This window comes from Somniosus microcephalus, chromosome 5 (genome assembly GCF_052327205.1).
Source record: "Somniosus microcephalus isolate GS21.2 chromosome 5, FLI_Smic_1.0, whole genome shotgun sequence".
NCBI lineage: Eukaryota > Metazoa > Chordata > Chondrichthyes > Squaliformes > Somniosidae > Somniosus > Somniosus microcephalus.
Genome location: NC_140991.1, coordinates 80,935,378 through 80,955,941, shown reverse-complemented (window position 1 = coordinate 80,955,941; position 20,564 = coordinate 80,935,378). Strand labels below are relative to the sequence as shown.

At 42.8% G+C, this 20,564-nt stretch overlaps 1 protein-coding gene and 1 long non-coding RNA gene across 3 annotated transcripts in view; one reads left to right on the top strand and one right to left on the bottom strand.

The window, feature by feature from the left end:
• Positions 1 to 20,564, bottom strand: part of LOC147117145 (STEAP1 protein-like) — a 50,590-nt gene that overhangs the window by 13,891 nt on the left and 16,135 nt on the right. For both annotated transcript variants that reach the window (XM_085987879.1, XM_085987880.1), the window contains exon 3: positions 9,607 to 10,092. In XM_085987879.1, coding sequence (XP_085844005.1) covers positions 9,607 to 10,092 — 486 coding nt within the window. The remainder of the gene's footprint in view (positions 1 to 9,606; positions 10,093 to 20,564) is intronic.
• Positions 12,113 to 18,768, top strand: LOC147117146 (uncharacterized). The gene is made up of 2 exons (XR_015078381.1): positions 12,113 to 12,757; positions 16,128 to 18,768. It is a non-coding gene; the product is annotated as an uncharacterized LOC147117146 (long non-coding RNA).

The window sequence follows — 20,564 nt, the reverse complement described above, 5'->3', positions numbered from 1 at the left end:
ATCCCTTTAGCCTTAAGAAATATATCTAACTCTTTCTTGAATATATTTAATGAACTGGCCTCCACTGCCCTCTGTGGCAGAGAATTCCACAGGTTCACCACTCTCTGGGTGAAGAAATTCCTCCTCATCTCAGTCCTAAATGGCTTACCCCTTATCCTTAGACTATGACCCCTGGTTCTGGACTCTCCGGCCATCAGAAACATCCTTCCTGCATCTAGTCTGTCCAGGCCTGACAGAATTTTATAGGTTTCGATGAGATCCCCTCTCAATCTTCTAAACTCCAGCGAGTATAAGCTCAATCGACACAATCTCTCCTCATACGTCATTCCTGCCATCCCAGGTATCAGCCTAGTGAATCTTCGCTGCACTCCTTCCATGACAAGAACGTCCTTCCTCAGGTAAGGCGACCAAAACTGCACACAATACGCAAGGTGCGGTCTCACCAAGGCCCTGTACAACTGTAGCAAGACATCCTTGTTCCTGTACTCAAACCCTCTTGCTACGAAGGCCAACATACCATTTGCCTTCTTAACCGCCTGCATGCTTACCTTCAGCGACTGGTGCACAAGAACACCCAGGTCTCTTTGCACTTCCCCTTCTCCCAATCTATTGCCATTCAAATAATAATCTGCCTTCCTGTTTTTGCCACCAAAGTGGATAACTTCACATTTATCCACATTATAGTGCATTTGCCATGTTTCTGCCCAGTCACCCAACCTGTCCAAATCGTACTGGAGTTTCACAACATCCTCCTCACAGCACACCCTCCCACCCAGCTTTGTGTCATCCGCAAATTTGGAGATATTACATCCAATTCCCTCGTCCAGATCATTAATATATATTGTGAACAGCTGGGGTCCTAGGACCGATCCTTGCGGTACCCCACTAGTCACTGCCTGCCACTCGGAAAACGACCCGTTTATTCCAACTCTTTGCTTTCTGTCCGCCAACCAGTTCTCTATCCAAGTCAATACCTTGCCCCCAATCCCATGTGCCTTAAGTGGATTGAGTAGATCGACAGCTGCAGAAAGATCAAGGCTAATGGAAAGCCAAAGGCCAGGCGGTTAGCAGCTTGAAAATGCAATAGTGAGTGACTGGGCGGGCAGGGAAAGAGTTTATTTTCCAGGAACGAACACAGAAGGAAATGGTTCGAGATGGCCTTGTCTGTGTTCATGGCCATGCAAGTAGAGAGGCTATGCGAGATCGCAAGGTAAAGGGGAATATAGGAAGAGGAGTTAATAAAGAGGGAGAGGTTTAGGGAGGACAGTGAAATCAGAGCAGGGGTCAAGTGCGAGTCGACATGGAGATCGATAATCACCAAGGATGAGGAATGCAGAGGCTGAGGGGGCTTGCAAGGGCAGTAGAGAATGATAATTAATTTTTTTTTTTTTTTTTTTTTTTTTTTTTTATATAAAAAGGACAGGTCAGAGGTGTGGAACAAGATAAAGATACCCGAGGAGATGTGGCAGTTAGAGGGGAAAAAGGAGAAATCAAGGTGTTATTTGGTGATAAGGGCCACACCACCACTGTGCCGGTTTGGGTGGAGAGGATGGAAATCAGCCATGATCTCAGTGAATGGCAGAACAGGCGAGGGGTTAAATGGCCTCCTCCTGTTCTTATTAAAGTATAGCCAGGCAGAGAGGCTTCAGTAAGGGACAAAAAGTGTCACTTCTTATGAGCCAGGTTCCAATCAAAGCTAGGATGTCAATGCAATTGTCCGAAATAAGGTCATGAACAGCAAGGGCCTCGTTCGCAAGTGAACGGATATTCTGGAGGGGAAAGGAGGATAGGGGTGGCGATTGTTGATCTGCTGGCAAAATCCAAAGGGGTAGGTTACATAGACATGCCAGAAGTTAGGAGAGACATGTTCTGCTTGAAAACAGTGGGATAGAGGGTATGGAAGAGATAATATGAGAGTCGAAAGTAAAAGTTTGAGGTCCATTGGTGGGATGAATTTGACTTGCAGGCAGTGTACAGTCAGCATGGAGCATTGATGACTCAATGTCCAAGTTCAGAGTCAGGAAAAGGCAAGCCAAAATGACTAACTTAGCATGTATTCACAGTATTGATTCATTAATGTATTGTGTAGAATTTAATGTGTATCCTACACTAGGCAAGTATTCACAGCACTGTTGAAATCTTGACAATGCCATTTGAAAAAGAACAGACTACGAGATTCAGAGCTTGAGAATTTAGATCAAAAGTGAAAAGACCAGTTTGCTGAAAAGGTGTGTTAATGGAATGCCCGACTCCTTCATTGCTTCCATTCTTTCCACCTTGTCCTTTCTCCTCATTATTTCCTTTCCATTGCTCCTTGGCAGTACTGGACAGCAGGTTTCAGTGACTACTGCCAGAACCTACAATCTAATTTTATACCATTACTGCTGCAGAGGTTGTACAATAAATACATGTCTATGAAGTTCTATACAAAAAGGCCAATTTTATGTCTTGCAGTGGATAGGATGTTACAGTACAATCTTACCTCCTACCAAATCCAAAAGTGACTCCTAAGCAGAGACTTATTTGGGAACTTAGGTTGCCTCAGCACATTCTCACTGGAGAGAGTCAGAAGGTCATGGGTTCAAGCCCGACTCCAGCACATAATCTAAGTTGATACTTCAGTGCAGTAGTGAGGGAGTACCGCAGGGTGCGGTCTTTTAGGCGAGATGTTTAACTGAGGCCAAGTCAGTCCACTCAGGTGGACATATAGGATCCCGTGGCACTATTTGAAGATGATCAAGGGAAGTCTCATGGTGTCCTAGCCAATATTTATCCCTCAACCAGCTTCACTAAAATAAATTACATGGTCATTTATCTCATTGCTCTTTGTGGGACCTTCCTGTGCTTAAATTAGTTGCCATGTTTCCTTACATTACAACAGTGGCTTTTAAAAAACTTAGCTGGTTGAGAAGCGCTTTGGAACATCCTGAAAGGAGCTATATAAATGCAAGTTATTTTCTTTTACATGATCCTCTTGGTTTGGAAGGCAAGGTAAGTCAAGTCAGCCTATAATGTCCCCAAGCACAGTGAACATTGTGTCTTGGATGGCTTGCTAGCTGAACAGATGCCTGAAAGGGTCACTCCATAGATAATCTGTATGAGACTGGTAAACATCGGTCAAGAATGGAACTGAACTCTGATCTCAAGAGCAGTCTCCTAGTGTCATTGCTCCAAACGATCTATGATAGATGAAAATTCCTCGATACATGAAGTGGATAACAGCAACTAACAGACATAATGCTGCTCACATAAAGCAAGATCTTAAAGCACTTTACACAGGAAAGGAAGCGAGTGCTAAGCAAGAAGCAAAAGGAATTTGGGTGGCCGACAGATTGCAAAAGAGACAAAGAATTTGTTTTTTGGCAAAGAGCACACAAGAGAGTGAGAGCAAGGCAAAATGGGCTTGGAAGAGTATTCCAGACAGCAGGATCCTTATGACTGAATAAGTGGCCACTGACAATGGGACCAGGGGAGGAGGGAAGGAGGAAGCGGTAATAAGAAAATCAGTGGAATAGAGTGCGAGTTTAGACACGTGCATGAAGATGATTTCCCAAATAGGTCGAGATGATGCCATGGATGGATTTAAACTAACTAGTCGGGGGGGAGGTTCCTAGAGAGCAAATAATAAAAATGACAGAGGTGGTCATAGACTTAGGGAGCAGTGGGGAAATTAAAAACCAGAGCGTGTCAGGAAGGGGCAGAAGGTATGGAGTAAAAGTAATAAAAAGGACAAAATCAGGAACTAAGTGTCACAAAACATCTTTGAAAGTTCTCTATCTGAATGCACATAGCATTTGTAACAAAATAGACGAGTTAATGGCACAAATAACTACATATGGGTATGATCTTGTGGCCATTACAGAAACATGGCTGCAGGGTGACAATGCCTGGGAATTAAACATACCAGGTTATTTAACGATCAGGAAGGACAGGCAGGAAGGAAGGGGAGGTGGGGTGGCTATGTTAATAAAGGAAGGAATCACTAATACAGAGAAATGATATTGGGTCAAAAGATCTGGATAATGAAACAGTTTGGGTGGAGGTAAGGAATAATAAGGGGAAAAAAACACTAGTGGGCGTAGTCTATAGGCCTCCGAACAGTGGCAACTCTGTTGGACGGAGTATCAATCAGGAAATAGTTGAGGCTTGTAATAAGGGAACATCTATAATTATGGGGGATTTTAACTATCATATTAATTGGACAAATCAAATTGGGCAGGGCTGCCTTGAGGACGAGTTCATTGAGTGTATTAGGGATGGGTTTCTTGAGCAGTATGTAACTGAACCGACCAGGGGGCAAGCAACCTTAGATCTGGTCCTGTGTAACGAGACAGGATTAATTAAAAATGTCCTAGTAAAGGATCCCCTTGGAATGAGTGACCATAACATGGTTGAATTCCATATTCAATTAGAGGGTGAGAAGGTTGGATCTAAAACAAGCGTGCTAAGCTTGAATAAAGGAGACTATGAAGGTATGAGAGCAGAATTGAGTAGAGTGGATTGGGAAAATAGATTAAAGGGCAAGACGATACATGATCAGTGGTGTACATTTAAGGAGTTATTTTACAACTTCCAAAAAAAATATTCCACTGAGAAGAAAAGGGTGTAAAAGACAGCCATCCGTGGCTAAGTAAAGAAATTAAAGGATAGTATTAGACTAAAAAAAAGGGTATATAAGGTAGCCAAATCTAGTGGGAGGATAGAGGATTGGGAAAACTTTAAAAGACAGCAAAAAATAACAAAAAGATTGATTAAGAAAGGGAAGATAGATTATGAAAGTAAATTACCAAAAAATATAAAAACAGATAGTAAGAGTTTTTATAGTTATATAAAAAGAAAAAAGGGTGGCTAAAGTAAATGTTGGTCCCTTAGAGGATGAGACCGGGAAAGTAATGGTGGGAAATATGGAGATGGCAAAAACACTGAATGAATATTTCGTATCAGTCTTTACAGTAGAAGACACCAAGAATATCCCAACACTGGACAATTAGGGGGGGGGGGGGGGGAGGGAAAGGAGCTAATCACGATCAAAATCACTAAGGAAGTGGTACTCTGTAAAATAATGGGACTCAATGCAGATAAATCACCTGGACCTGATGGCTTACATCCTAGGGTCTTGAGGGAAGTGGCGGTAGGGATTGTGGATGCATTAGTAATAATTTTCCAAAACTCCCTGGACTCAGCAAAGGTCCCGGCAGACTGGAAAACTGCTAATGTAACACCCTTATTTAAAAAGGGCAGTAGACAGAAGGCTGGAAACTATAGACCGGTTAGCCTAACATCTGTGGTAGGTAAAACTTTGGAGTCCATTATTAAGGAGACAGTAACAGGACATTTGGATAATCATAATTTAATAGGACAAAGTCAGCATGGTTTTATGAAGGGGAAGTCATGTTTGACAAATTTGCTGGAGTTCTTTGAGGAAGTAACATATAAAGGTGGATAAAGGGGAACCAGTGGACGTAGTGTATTTAGACTTCCAAAAGGCATTTGACAAGGTGCCACACAAAAGATTATTGCTTAAGATAAAAAAATCACAGGATTGGGGGTAATATTCTGGCATGGATAGAGGATTGGCTATCTAACAGAAGGCAGAGAGTTGGGATAAAAGGTTCATTCTCAGACTGGCAATCAGTAACTAGTGGTGTTCCTCAGGGGTCAGTGCTGGGTCCCCAACTCTTTACAATCTATATTAACGATTTGGAGGAGGGGACCGAGTGTAACATATCAAAGTTTGCAGATGATACAAAGATGGGACGGAAAGTAGTGAGTGAGGAGGACATAAAAAACATGCAAAGGGACATAGACAGGCTAAGTAAGTGGGCAGAGATTTGGCAGATGGAATACAATACTGGAAAGTGTGAGGTTATGCACTTTGGCAGGAAAAATCGTAGAGCAAGTTATTATCTTAATGGCAAGAAACTGGAAAGTACTGAAGTACAAAGGGATCTGGATGTCCTGGTGCACGAAACTCAAAAGGTTAGTATGCAGGTGCAGCAAGTGATTAAGAAGGCCAATGGAATGTTGGCTTTCATTGCTAGGAGGATAGAATATAAAAATAGGGAGGTAGCGCTTCAGTTGTAGCGGGTAGTCAAAACTGCCCAACGCATTACCGGCACCCAGCTACCGACCATAGAGCACATATACCAGAAACGCTGTTTACGGAGGTCACGGACCATCATCAAAGACCCTACCCACCCCAGCCACAGTCTGTTCGCCCTCCTGCCATCTGGGAGACGCTACAGATGCATTCGCACCCAAATGACCAGATTTAGGAACAGCTTCTTTCCCAGGGCGGTCATCCTACTGAACTCCACAAATAAACTCTAAAGCCTGCACATCTGCCAATGCACTTTATGATGTTTATGTTACTGTATTACAAGCCAAATGAATGTTGAATGTTTAAATGTCTTAATCTAAATGTACACTCTCGGGAGCCGCAAGCCTACATTTCGTTGTACTGCACTTGTGCACTAACAATGACAATAAAGTTGATTGATTGATTGGTATTGGTGAGACCGCACCTGGAATACTGCATACAGTTTTGGTGTCCATACTTAAGAAAAGACATATACGATAGCAAAATACTGCAGATGTTGGAAATCCGAAATAACAACAGAAAATGCTGGAAAAGCTCAGCAAGTCAGGCAACATCCGTGGAGAGAAATTTGAGTTGACGTTTCGGGTTTGACCCTTCTTCAAAACTGGAGAGAAAAGGAACTAGATCGAAGGCAGGGCTGCGATCGGACAAAAGAATAAAAGAACCAAAAGAAGTAAAAGAGATTAGAAGCTAGACGAGATGGTAATAGGCTGTGATTAGGTGTAAAGTGTACTGGCAGGGCAAAAGATAGCTGCCAGGTGTGAGAGAGAAACAAAAGGAAAGGGGGGGGGGGGGAAAAGGAAAGGAGTGGAAAAATATAAGTGAAAATGAAATAGGGGCCGAGGTTATGATCTGAAATTGTTGAACTCGATATTGAGACCGCTGTGAAACCGAGTCTTGGCAGATACCTGATCAAACACGAGAAGGGAAACTGAAAGTGCTGTGATTTTCAGTTTCCCTTCTCGTGTTTGATCAGGTATCTGCCAAGACTCGGTTTCACAGCGGTCTCAATATCGAGTTCAACAATTTCAGATCATAACCTCGGCCCCTATTTCATTTTCACTTATATTTTTCCACTCCTTTCCTTTCCCCCCCCCTTTCCTTTTGTTTCTCTCTCACACCTGGCAGCTATCTTTTGCCCTGCCAGCACACTTTACACCTAATCACAGCCTATTACCATCTCGTCTAGCTTCTAATCTCTTTTACTTCTTTTATTCTTTTGTCCGATCGCAGCCCTGCCTTCGATCTAGTTCCTTTTCTCTCCAGTTTTGAAGAAGGGTCAAACCCGAAACGTCAACTCAAATTTCTCTCCACGGATGTTGCCTGACTTGCTGAGTTTTTCCAGCATTTTCTGTTGTTATTAAGAAAAGACATACTTGCTCTCGAGTCAGTACAAAGAAGGTTCACTCGGTTAATCCCGGGGATGGACATATGAGGAGAGGTTGAGTAGATTGGGACTCTACTCATTGGAGTTCAGAAGAATGAGAGGCGATCTTATTGAAACATATAAGATTGTGAAGGGGTTGGATCGGGTGGATGCGGGGAGGATGTTCCCGATGATGGGTGAAACTAGAACTAGGGGGCATAGTCTTAGAATAAGGGGCTGCTCTTTCAAAACTGAGATGAGGAGGAACTACTTCACTCAGGAGGGTGGTAGGTCCATGGAATATGCTGCCCCAAAAAGCTGTAGAAGCTACATCATTACATAAATTTAAAACAGAAAGACAGTTTCCTAGAAGTAAAAGGGAATTAAGGGTTACGGGGAGCAGGCAGGAATTTGGACAGGAGTCTAGGTTCGGATCGGACATGGCCCTGTGGGTAGCGGAGCGGGCCCAGGGGCCATGTAGCCTGATCCTGCTCCTATTTCGTGTGTCTAATTCTGTTAGATTCAGGAGATGGTTCTGTGATAGTAGATTGGCGGTTAGGATCAGATCAGCCATGATCTTATTGAATGGCGGAGCAGGCTCGAGGGGCCGATTGGCCTACTCCTGCTCCTATTTCTTATGTTCTTATGAAAACAAAGAGAATCTTGAAGTCAATTAACTGGAGCACAGGCAGCCACTGGAGCATATTAGGCTGACGTAGTGGGCATGTGGGACATTTTGCGGGACTGCGGAAGGGGATTTGGGCCATATAATTCGGGATCAGGTGAAGTTTGTGAAAGTTGAAGGTGGGAAGACTACCAAGATAGCATTTGAGAAGTCACTCCTTGAGGTGATGAATGAACTGAAAAGGGCTTTAGCAGTGCTAAACTGAAGAACATTCAAGTAGCAAAAAGGCAGAGATAGTCTTAGCAGCAAATCAGAGGCAGAGTATAAATTTCAGCAATGGATCAGAGAACAGCTCGTGCACGACCAGGCTCAGCCAGGGAGGCTGATGGAGTCAGAGCCAGAAGCATGTTCATTTGTTAGCAAAAGCTAGAGATGATAGCTTCAGTTTTGTCAATGTTGAGTTGCAGGAACTTCCAGGACTTAGACAGGCAGTTAGATCGTACAGTAATAGCTCTGGGTCAATGGTGGTGACAAACATTGTACAGTCTGGTGTCATCAACATGCATGGAAGCAGACCCTGTGCTTGTGGAAGATGTAATCAATGGGGTAGCATGTAGATAAATAGGAGCAAGCAAAGGAAAAGTAACTAAAGCTGTACCGTAACCTACAAGGCTACAAACCAAGTGCTGGAAAGTGGGATTAGGCTGCATAGCTCTTTGTTGGCCAGCATGGGCCAAATGGCCTCCTTCTGTGCTGTAAATTTCTATATGATAAACTTCAAAATCTCTTAAATCAATTCAACCCAAGCATCTGGGGGAATCTATAAAATTAGAGAACAAATCACAAAAAACAAAATGGATTTGGTGAACCAATGCTACAAATTCACAAATCTCCCAGTTTTAGTCCAGGACTAGACCCACTCACAACCAGTTCATATGACTGAGTGTTTCACTAAACAATGAGAAACATCATTAGGCTTTTGGGTGATCTGTTCCAATATTAACCTACCAACAAAAGTATGAAGTGGAAAGCAACAAGTCTATTGGTGACCAAGATGTTTATTACTACAGAATTAAGACACACTATTCTGGAAGAATGAGGAATCACAGCAAGGCTGAATATGGTTCTTCCACATCTGGGACCTGGGTTGAAATCCACTCCATCTTGATTTGAATAAAGTCCATTACAGTACTACATTGCTATGTGAAATGACTGAATAGTCGTGATGTCTAATAGATACAAGTTTATAATGCAAAAAAATGCCCAGAAGTAGGCACAAACTGACAACTTCATTCATACGGGCCTTAAGGATGTTTGGTAAAAAATTACGTTGGCGCAGCCTTGTGTGACTGGGATGGAATTTTATCCATGCTTGATGTTACACTGGATATCAAAAGCAGAAATGTATTCCATTCCCCAGGAATGCAATAGCCTTCAGCTTTATAAGCACGAGAATTCACAAAAGAAAAAGCATATAACAAAAACAAATATGCTAACAATCTCACTTGCTCTTACCTGTTGATATGCCCAGTTGAGTAATTTGTATCTGTATGATCTTCTCATAGGATAGCATAGACTGAAGAATGCATGCAGCACAGCATAAAAGAAGCTGACGAGCCCTAGTTGTTTCCGTACCAACATCCAGCGAGCTAGCCACCGAGGAAAACGTCTGTATTTGGTACCAAAATGGAGCTGGAAAATGGCTGCCAAAATTCCTGGTAAATACACTAAAGCCAAAAGTATAATGGCAACCACTGGCAGAACTTTGTTCATGACCAAAATGGGAATTTTATAAAATACGTTTTTGTTTTCAGTCATGTAGGGGTGAATGATATCCCTGAGTAAAGTGTATATGAAAACAACAACGGACAGTCCCCCAGCTAGTTTGATCGGAAAGTGCCAGTGTGGGAAAAGCTCCAATTGTCTATCCAGTTGTGAGGGATATTCAAAGTCATCAAAAGGAAGATTAGGCGATAAATTTCCTGTTGATATCCTGGAATCCTACAACACAAATTAGAGTTAGAGTCAGTGAACATGTGAAGGAATAAGCCATATAACCTATTTAGAAAAATATACTATCCTATGAAAGAATTCTGGCTATTGAGATAAGACAGTTGTTGACCTTGAATAAATAACTTATTGAAACAGAAGGTGCATGGCTCCGACAGGCTGACTTTTGGGAACAAAAACAATGGTTCACCCTGGAGAAGGTGTTTTAATTTAAACTTTGTAAAGATGGCACATAAGATAAGGAACATCTGCCCTCGTAAAGATGACAAAGGGACACCTGCCCTTCACACCGTTTTATATGGTTAACCCAGAACACCTGGAGAAAGACAAGATTCTGGAATATTACAAGCTGATGTAGCAGTAAAGAATTGCAGCAGTCAGCAGAAAGATGAATAGGGATAATTAACTTGAATCAGCAGAAACATTAAACGAAATACAACTGGAAAAGGGTATAAATATTGAAGTTTCAAATGGGATATCAGAGTCGCTTTAATCGGGCAAAGCAATTCTCAGCTACAGAGGCGGCTCTGTGGTCTTCAACTCTTTGTACCTTGGGGATCAACAGGCACTTGCTATTGATGGATATCTTGTATAGAAAACTTTAAGAACTGTAATACTGTAGCGAAGTTAAGATTTAAAAGTAAGATTCTCTGTTAAAAAGATCATATTTTTTCTCTTTTTAGAACTGTTAACGTTGCAATTGACTGATTCACCAACTGTACATTGCAGGTCGGTTCTTTTAACAAATATCTATATATTTTTAGAATTGTCTCACATAAGCCTTCTGTATCAATAACTCGAACTCAATCTCTGTACACTCTTTGGTGAAGAGTTACATATTACATACAGTTCCATGGCCTCATAATATTCAGGACGTTACAGTCTAGCTAAACTTATTAAAAGTGCTATCTGGAGGATGGTAACATTCTCGGGTTGTTCCTTTCCTTTAGGGAGAGATAGCCCGGACCTTTAGACCCAATTAAGCATCTTTAGGATTCGGCTACCTCAAACTTTAGTTGAAAGTGAACGTCTGAGAAATACACCTGATCCGGGATAGCCGGTTAGCACTGTTGCCTCACAGCGCCAGGGACCCGGGTTCGAATCTGGCCTCGGGTGACTGTCTGTGTGGAGTTTGCACATTCTCCCCGTGTTTGCGTGGGTTTTCTCCGGGTGCTCCGGTTTCCTCCCACAGTCCAAAGATGTGCGGGTTAGGTTGATTGGCTATGATAAATTGACCCTTAGTGTTAGGGGGATTAAATACGTGGGGTTACGGGGATAGAGTGGGATATGTGTTGGTGTAGGGGTTACGGGGATTGGGTGGGATATGTGTCGGTGCAGGCTCGATGGGCCGAAATGGCCTCTATCTGCACTGTGGGGTTTCTGTGTTGTGTGTGTGTGACTAGTAAATATCCCTTCAAACAAATGGAAGTACATTCCTTTCAAGCAGGTAGAATATTCCTCTACTGCATTCTACAAATACTGAACTTGGAATAACTGGGTAAGTTGTACACAGCCTTCATAGCTATCTATCTTTAAAATAACTATCCCCTATTGCAAGTACAAAGGCTCATTCCAAACATCAGATTTCCTTCTAACTAATGCAACCTACAAGTGGGATTGGAGGCAGGTGGGGGAAGCAAGGCAGCTAATCAGAGCATTCAATTTATGCTCATATTCAGAGTTGTTAAATATTCTAAAGTAACTTACATGGTTATGGACATTCAGGCTTGGGCTGATGTGTGGTGCGAATGTTACCTGCCACTTAAGTGCCAGGCAATGACTATCTCCAACAAGCTCCCTATTCATCTTTCTGCTGACCTCTGCAATTCTTATGTGCCATCTCTAACCACCTCCCCATGACATTCAACGGCATTACCATCGCCGAATCCCCCACCATCAACATCCTAGGGGTCACCATTGACCAGAAACTTAACTGGACCAGCCACATAAATACTGTGGCAACAAGACCAGGTCAGAGGCTAGGTATTCTGTAGTGAGTGTCTCACCTTGAAGTAAGATTTAAAAATGAGCGTAACAGGGCACGTTTAGTAGAACGCAATTGCGCAGCAAAATGTTTAAAGATGAAATGTACTAATTACTCGTATGTTTAATTGCAGAAATGACCATGCCAGTTTAGAGAGATGAACTTACAAAAAGAGACACTGACATAACCCTTTTCTGGAAAAACGAAACTTAGTAGTGGTCAAGAGAGAGAGGGTCTCGTTTCTCAGAAATCACATGACCTGATGACTCATTTCCAAGAAATCAGAGGGGCCACAGGCCCATACAGTGCAAAGTGAAACTTATGTTATTGGTTACCTTGTAGAAGTTAGGCACACCTAATTAGTGATTAATGTATAGACTTTTAAATCGATTGGACCTCTGGAGTAGGAGGTCTCGGAATATATGTATAACTGTGTAAACCTCAAGAGATTCGGTGGAGTTGGAGCCTTGTGTTGGGACGCAAGAGCCATAGCTCCCCAGGCCTGAATAAACCGTTTTTACTTCAATTATTGGGTCTGTCTTTCTTACAACAAGCCAGTGTTGTCGACTGTGTATATCACTCAGTCCACACTTTGGGGGCTTACATCAATTGGCGAAGAGGATGGGATGCGCGTTCTGAACCAGACTCTCGGACAGCGTTAACCTAGGACGGGTGAGTATGTTTTAATTACCACCTGTAAAATTAGGGGTTAATCGCTGGCGAGACGGTGAGTCAGAATCGACGTATAAAAGAACTATAAAAAGAAAGACACCCTTAATTGAAGGCGGTTAAAAAGATAGGGATAAGGTGTTCCCTAAGCCGTATAGCGGCAAACCGACAGGGGCGGAAAGACCCCGGGAGGCAGAGAAGTCCTCATTTAGCCGTAGGTAGGCGAACCGACAGGGGCGGAAAAACCCCGGGAGGCAGAGAAGTCCTCATTTAGCCGTGTGTAGGCGAACCGACAGGGGCGGAAAGACCCCTACCCCGGGGAGGCGGGAAATCCTCTTTATCCGTGAGACGGCGAAATCTCAACAATTGAATGAATGGGTGCACCGTGGTGAGTGAATGAGATAAAACCCTACGGTCATAAAGAGGTTAGAACGGACAAGGGTGAGGTCTGTCCCCAGCACCTAGCCTGAGCCTGAATTAAGAGGACAGTAGTCCCACGTGACGGCCAGGATCAAGTAGGACGCCGGGAGCTACAGACCCCACAGTACCAAAACCTCGGGACTAAAGGGTTGGTGTGTGTCTAACGAAACGAAGTGACTAATAGAAAGCAAGAAACTAATGAAGGTGACGCTATAGGGGCGAACAACGTAGCGTACAAACCTAATTCACCAATACCGTGAATTAAGCATTAAATATAGCAGTTAGTTATGACTAAGAGGGTGGAAGAAGAATCCTCAAGGGACCTGGATTCTATAACCCGACTCCTGGAAAATAAAAAGAAACAGTGCAGAGAGCCAAAGGCTTGGTGGGGAGGAGCTAAAGATAAAGAGGCAACAGATAATGTAAGGAATTGAAACAGAAGGGAGAGATAAAGAAGGAAAAAGATCTAATTTGCAGGCAAACCAATTTGAAACCCCAGCAAAAAAAAAAACAAACAGGGATTTGGAAACTAGGGAAAGCTGTTGAGTCAGATTTAAAAAGGAAGGAAAAGATAAACTTAAAGCTTTACCAACATGGAAGTTATTAGCATCTGTACCAAGACAAGTAAAACACGAGATTTGCTGAGTGAAAGGAACCTTAGACATATGCTGAAATTACAGTTTGTATAAAAATGTGTGAGTGTGGATGTTTTCCTGATTAGGAATGTTTAAGAGGATTCAATATTCCTTTGTCTGAAAATCTGTCCGTTAAGAAAAAGAACTGTCTGCTGTGTGTTGTAGCTCCACCCACTTCTCTGTGTTAAAGTAAAAGCATTTAACCCCTTTGTCTTGTCGGGGATTTTGGAAGTTTAAGAATGTGCAAATAAGATTGTGCCCTCAGAATGAAAAAAAAACCTATTACAATTTGAGTTAAGCTGAAGTGTAAAAACTGAGAAGAGCAACAAAAAGTTTGTTTAATGAAAGATTAAGTTTCAGTCCAAGATCTAACCTTGGAGTTATGAGGTAAATTAACCTATTAAAACCAGACTTTCATTGTGGCCACAGTGAAATTCTGGTTGATGTAAATTGGTGTAGTCCAAATTGAATAAGATAACTCAACTCCGCAAGAATATCCGATAGTGGCAGGTCCCTCTACAATATTTAATTGATTATGGTACTGGAAGCCTTATAGAAGGCGGGACTAGAGTTAAACCTTAGAAAGGTATAGGTAGGGAAGGATGAAGTAGTCTACCTAGGATACATAGTGACACAAGGGAAGAGACAAATGCCCAAAAACAGATGGGAGGGGCATTAGGACTGGCTGCGTGCTTTGATTGCTCGCAAGCTTCTAGGGATGGCAGCAGGAAGGGACCGCGCCAGAGAGGGGAGGGGGATCCGAGGATGTTTGTTGATGCATTGGTAGGGGGCCGACAGTGCAAAATGTTAATAGACACAGGAGCCACAATCTCATTGACAGACTTACCCTTGCCCCGAACAAAACTTTCAGTTAGTATAGCAGGAATCGGTGGACGAAGAATCAGGGCTTATAAGGGCGAAACAGTCTTACTAGAAATTGGATGTATAATAATACCTACCCAGTTGTGGGTATGCGAGAATACCGAAGGAACAATCCTAGGGATAGATATACTGCGAGAAGTAGGAGCTTTAGTCGACCCTAAAGCGAATGAAGTGTACTGGCCCCCAGATTATAAGTCAAACAAACAGGCAGGCCCGGGAAACAAAGTAGAAATGGCCCAGCCTATACAGGATTTGATCAAAGGGGGGTAGCCAAAGGAAAATGTGTAAACCTATATAGATAGTCGGAATGCCTTTGGGGTGGTGTCTGATTACATGATAGCGGGAGTAGGCAGGGATATATGACACCAGGAGAAGACCCGTAAGAGACAAGAATATAATCAAAGAATTAGTAGGAACCTCTCTCCTACCCAAAGAGTCCGTAATAATAAATTAAAGCACACAAGAGGATGGGCAGCTAAACGATCAACTGAGAGAGGGAATCTGACCAATGAAGCCCAAATGTTCATGTTGAATCAAAGTGTGAAACCACAACTGTCTTTCAGTCAGGGATGTTTTTTTGGGTTGCGTGAAGTGACGCAATAATGTTTAGCTCCACCTTCAAAAGCCTGCGAAGGAGTTAACCCTTTCCACTGACAGCTGTTTGAGTTCACCAAGCAACAACTTCAGTATTACTGAATAGAATTTAAAGATATTGGACATTATTAAATTTAAGTTTCTTAATGTTAAGCTGATATTTCCCCACAGTGATAGAAGGATAATGTTAAGCTGATATTTCCCCACAGTGATAGAAGGAAAATTAGGATTTGATAAATGGAAGTTATCTTATAAACTAATTGCAGCACCGTCTCAAACGGCCGGGAGACTGCTGGGGAGGCTGTCCTGTTACCCAAAGATAAATCTGGACAGATAGTTAGAGACATGAGGCCAAAGACCAACAGATTATACGGGATCGAGAACAGGATACACGGGACGACCAGAAGGAGGTCTTTGCAATAGACAGCAAAGTGATAGCAGAAATAATACCAGCCAAACCAGAGCTAGCACCCAGATGGTCAGGACCTTATGAAGTATTAATGAATAATGACACGTGCTCATGTAGATGGGTCTGGAACGGGTAAAGGAAGGTGGAAACACTGGACCCAGTTAAAAATATATAAGAAAGACAATGAGTAAACCAGAGATGGTGCCCTTTTTGACAGAGTGAGGAGTATACTAGAAGATATAAAGAATGGGAAGGGGAGTTACTACATATATCAATGATAGGGCTGTGTATGATGATATTATATGCCATAGTTTGCATCTTCAGGTATGTCTGGGGACAGAGCCACAGAACAAGAAATGAACCAGATGTACAGCATTTTGAACTGATAAAATGTATAAGAGCAGAATAATTCTAACTGGCTGGTGACGACCAGCCCCCTTTTTGTAATTACAGGAACATTGGACGTCCGGAATGAGATGGAGCGTCCTCGCCTTGATTCTAGGGATAAATATAAGTATTGCCATTATCGAGGGGGATTAGTAATAAGGAGAACACAGGATGAGGTGTATTCTAGTGTAGCACATAGAGTTACTAAGCTTGCCATTAATATGAGTACTTTTGAGATACAAAACAAACCTGGAACTCCCTGTGGGTAAAACAATTAGAGGATCCACAGGAGAAAAAAATCTATCTTACAAAGATGTAAGAAACGGGGAGTATTGGAAACGACCGGAGCAGGGTATGCGGCCGGGTTAGCAACAGTTAATAGCTTGGACATAGAAGGAGTAAACGAAGGAGTAGAAGAATTACAAGCAAAAATAGAGAAGTTACTAAAACAAGCTACTGGAAATAGCCAGCAATTGACACTGGCAGGGAAACCAAACAATAATGCAATTGTCGGGGGTGGAAGAGATAGTAGCCCCCCATGCAGAAACAATCAATACAATTATTGATAGACTTAATAATGCTTCTCGCCAAACCGATAAGGAACTAATATGTGCCACGTAGGGCTCATGGCTATTGTCGAATGCTCAGCATAACATGAGGCAAATAAATAATGAACAGATCCCTGATTGGATTACTAATAAGGATCTGGAACCTTGGATTGACACAAATAAAAGCCTATGTAAGGAATGTAAAATGGGACAAGTATACCGGGCAGGCGATTGTCTGACCCCATGGACTAAGATGATTGGCTTTGTACTGGCCATCCCACAATTCCCAGAAGGGGGACAACCCCGATACGATGTGATTAATATAGGAGAAGTACAAAGGGAAAGTGGGTTAAATATCATGATGTCCCTACCAAGGTGCTTTGGGAAAGGGATGAAGATAATAAACAGAAGAATGAAACCTAAAGGGGGGGTGGTAGTGGACGGGTGCCACCACAAGGGAAGGACATGGGTGTGCACTCACCCCCCCCCCACCGAGGGAGACACATCCGAGTACGGATTTACGAAAATTACCAATTGCACCCTCGAGGTTCACCCAAGGGGGATACACTGGACCTGGGTAGCATCAAGGAACAATGGGACCTGTTGTGTCACCACAATTGAACAGAAATATGAATATCAAGATATGGCTTATACCATTCCCCAAACAAACCGTTGTTTTGGTCTAAAGATACCTACACAGATAGGAAAACCTGGTCATTTGATAATATGGGACTTACTAAAAAGGGTTGAAACTTATGTCATACCAGAGCCCAAGGCAATTCCTAAGTTAGAGGAAGCTTGCCAGAAGTTACAGCAGGAAACGAAGGAAATTTTAAAAGTACTATCATAAATAGAAGAAGGCTTAAAGAAACAACAGAAAGACATTAGTACAACATTAGAGGAAACTCACCCACTTCCTCATATTTTGATAATTGGGGACCAGGATGGTCGGGGACTGTGGGCGCCTCGGTGGTACAAGGCATAATGATATTCCTCTTGATTGTTATTCTGATATATTGTGTATTTTTATTTCTCCAGTGCCTTTGTGCCAGAATGAGTAAGGCCGAAAGTGGTGCGGTGAAAGGAGTAGAGCCTGAGGAGGGGCAGGTAGCGATGTTAAGAATGGACAACTCCCCCGCCTCTCCAAGGCAAATGGTGTAAGACGCGATGGGAAGCCCTGAAATTATATGGGATTCATTGGGCATGGTAATTAAAGACCGGGCCGGCCAACCATAAGATGGAGGTGGCAGAAGGAGGGTGGCAGGAGGGTGGTGAATGAGGACTGGTGTGTGATGACAGTCTCGAATTGGCACGTCACACACCCCACGTGGGAATGAGGGACAGGCTTGAGCAGAAAAGCCTCAACCATTAGTGCAGGGTCTAAGGGGCCCCGGGAATGGTTACACCAGAAGGAGTGCATAAAGGAAAGACCACCCTAAAGGAAAGCCCACCGTAAAGGAAAGACCACTATACCACAGGGGGGGGGGGGGAAGTCGGCCTCCAAATTGATAGGATATATACATGTATAACCTAGACTGGTAGAAGGCCAGGGAGTGCACGCTTTGGCAGACACCAGGCAGTGGAAATACATGTTGACCTGTTTTGGAACAATTGTCCAAAAGGTCAAAAGGAGGGACTGAAGTAAGATTTAAAAATGAGCGTAACAGGGCACGTTTAGTAGAACGCAATTGCGCAGCAAAATGTTTAAAGATGAAATGTACTAATTACTCGTATGTTTAATTGCAGAAATGACCATGCCAGTTTAGAGAGATGAACTTACAAAAAGAGACACTGACATAACCCTTTTCTGGAAAAACGAAACTTAGTAGTGGTCAAGAGAGAGAGGGTCTCGTTTCTCAGAAATCACATGACCTGATGACTCATTTCCAAGAAATCAGAGGGGCCACAGGCCCATACAGTGCAAAGTGAAACTTATGTTATTGGTTACCTTGTAGAAGTTAGGCACACCTAATTAGTGATTAATGTATAGACTTTTAAATCGATTGGACCTCTGGAGTAGGAGGTCTCGGAATATATGTATAACTGTGTAAACCTCAAGAGATTCGGTGGAGTTGGAGCCTTGTGTTGGGACGCAAGAGCCATAGCTCCCCAGGCCTGAATAAACCGTTTTTACTTCAATTATTGGGTCTGTCTTTCTTACAACAAGCCAGTGTTGTCGACTGTGTATATCACTCAGTCCACACTTTGGGGGCTTACATCACACCTCCTGACTCCCGAAAGCCTTTCCACCATCAACAAGGCACAAGTGAGGAGTGTGATGGAATACTCTCCACTTGCCTGGATGAATGCAGCTGCAACAATACAAGAAGCTCGACACCATCCAGGACAAAGCAGCCCGCTTGATTGGCACCCCATCCACCACCTTAAACATTCACTCCCTCCACCACTGGCGTACCGTGGCTGCAGTGTGTACCATCTACAAGATGCACTGCAGCAACTCGCCAAGGCTTCTTCGGCAGCACTTCCCAAACCCACGACCTCTTCCACCTAGAAGGACAAGGGCAGCAGGTGCATGGGAACACCACCACCTCCAAGTCTCACACCATCCTGACTTGGAAGTATATCGCCGATCCTTCATCATCGTTGGGTCAAAATCCTGGAACTCCCTACCTAACAGCACGGTGGGAGTACCTTCACCACATGGACTGCAGCGGTTCAAGACAGCAGCTCACCACCACCTTCGAGGGCAACGAAGGATGGGCAATAAATGCTGCTCAGATCCCATGAACGAATAAAAAAAATTAATTTTACTATAACTGATGAAGGTTTGAAAAGCAACCTCGCTTCATTATACAAAAGTATTAAATTGCATAGCTAAATTAAGCCCAAATATTCCTTTAAAGTTTTTTTGGTACAACTTTTGCCTCCTTCTCTAAAATCACTGAACAGCATTGCAAATACCAATTCACTTAAAGGAAGTCCTGATGCAGCATCAGTTTGTTTTGCTGTGGTGCTGCAGCCAAGCCAAGGAAGACTCTTGGGTCGGCTTTTTTTTGCTGCACTACATTGTGAATTCCTTTGAGTGAATTGCCAATTCCCCAGGTCAAAAACCCAACTCCCCAACACCTCAAATTTAAAATTCTTTTTCTCAGGTTTAAAATCCCTTCATGGTCTCACTTGCCCCATCTTTAACCTCCTTGAGCCCTACAACCGGCACCCTGCATCCCCCTGAACTTTCTGTTCCTGACTCTGGCCTCTTGACAGCCTTGCCTTCAGCCATCTAGGCCAGACACTCTGGAAGTTCCTCCCTAAACCTCTCTCGACCAAGTTTTTGGTCACCTTTCCCAATATCGGTTTGGCTCAGTGTCCACTTTTACTTTATCACAAACTCGTTGGGACTTTTTTCTACTTTAAAAAAGGTGCTATACAAATGCAAGTAATTGTATGCCCCATGAGAAATGTTAGCCTTTCCATTTGTGTAATTCAGCCTCATCCGTCATAATTCATGATTAGTTCCAAGCTCATCATGACGCCAATAATCCTCAAAATTCTTTTTAAGCATTTGCTTTTAATTTTATCTTTGCCGTATGCAGCAAATAATTAATCCTTGGAAAGAGTCTTAATTTTCTTAAGTGGTATCACAATTTTAAAAATCATACTTCTGCTCTACCCCCTGTATTTAGTACTCTAAATTTGCTTCCACCTATTTCATTTCAAACAGGCAACTCTTGAAATTCCCATTTCTTAAAGCAAACTAAATCTAATTTTAACAAATGGTATTTAATTTTGCATTTAAACTTCTGTTACAGACAAGCAATGTCTAGGAGAGCCTCAAGTATAAAATGTGCTATGTAATATGGCCCATCTCTGCCTCTGCTGCTGAAACCCTCATCCATACTTTTGTTACCTCCAGACTTGCTCTCCTGGCCGACCTCCCATCTTCTACCCTCTAAACTTCAGCTCATCCAAAACTC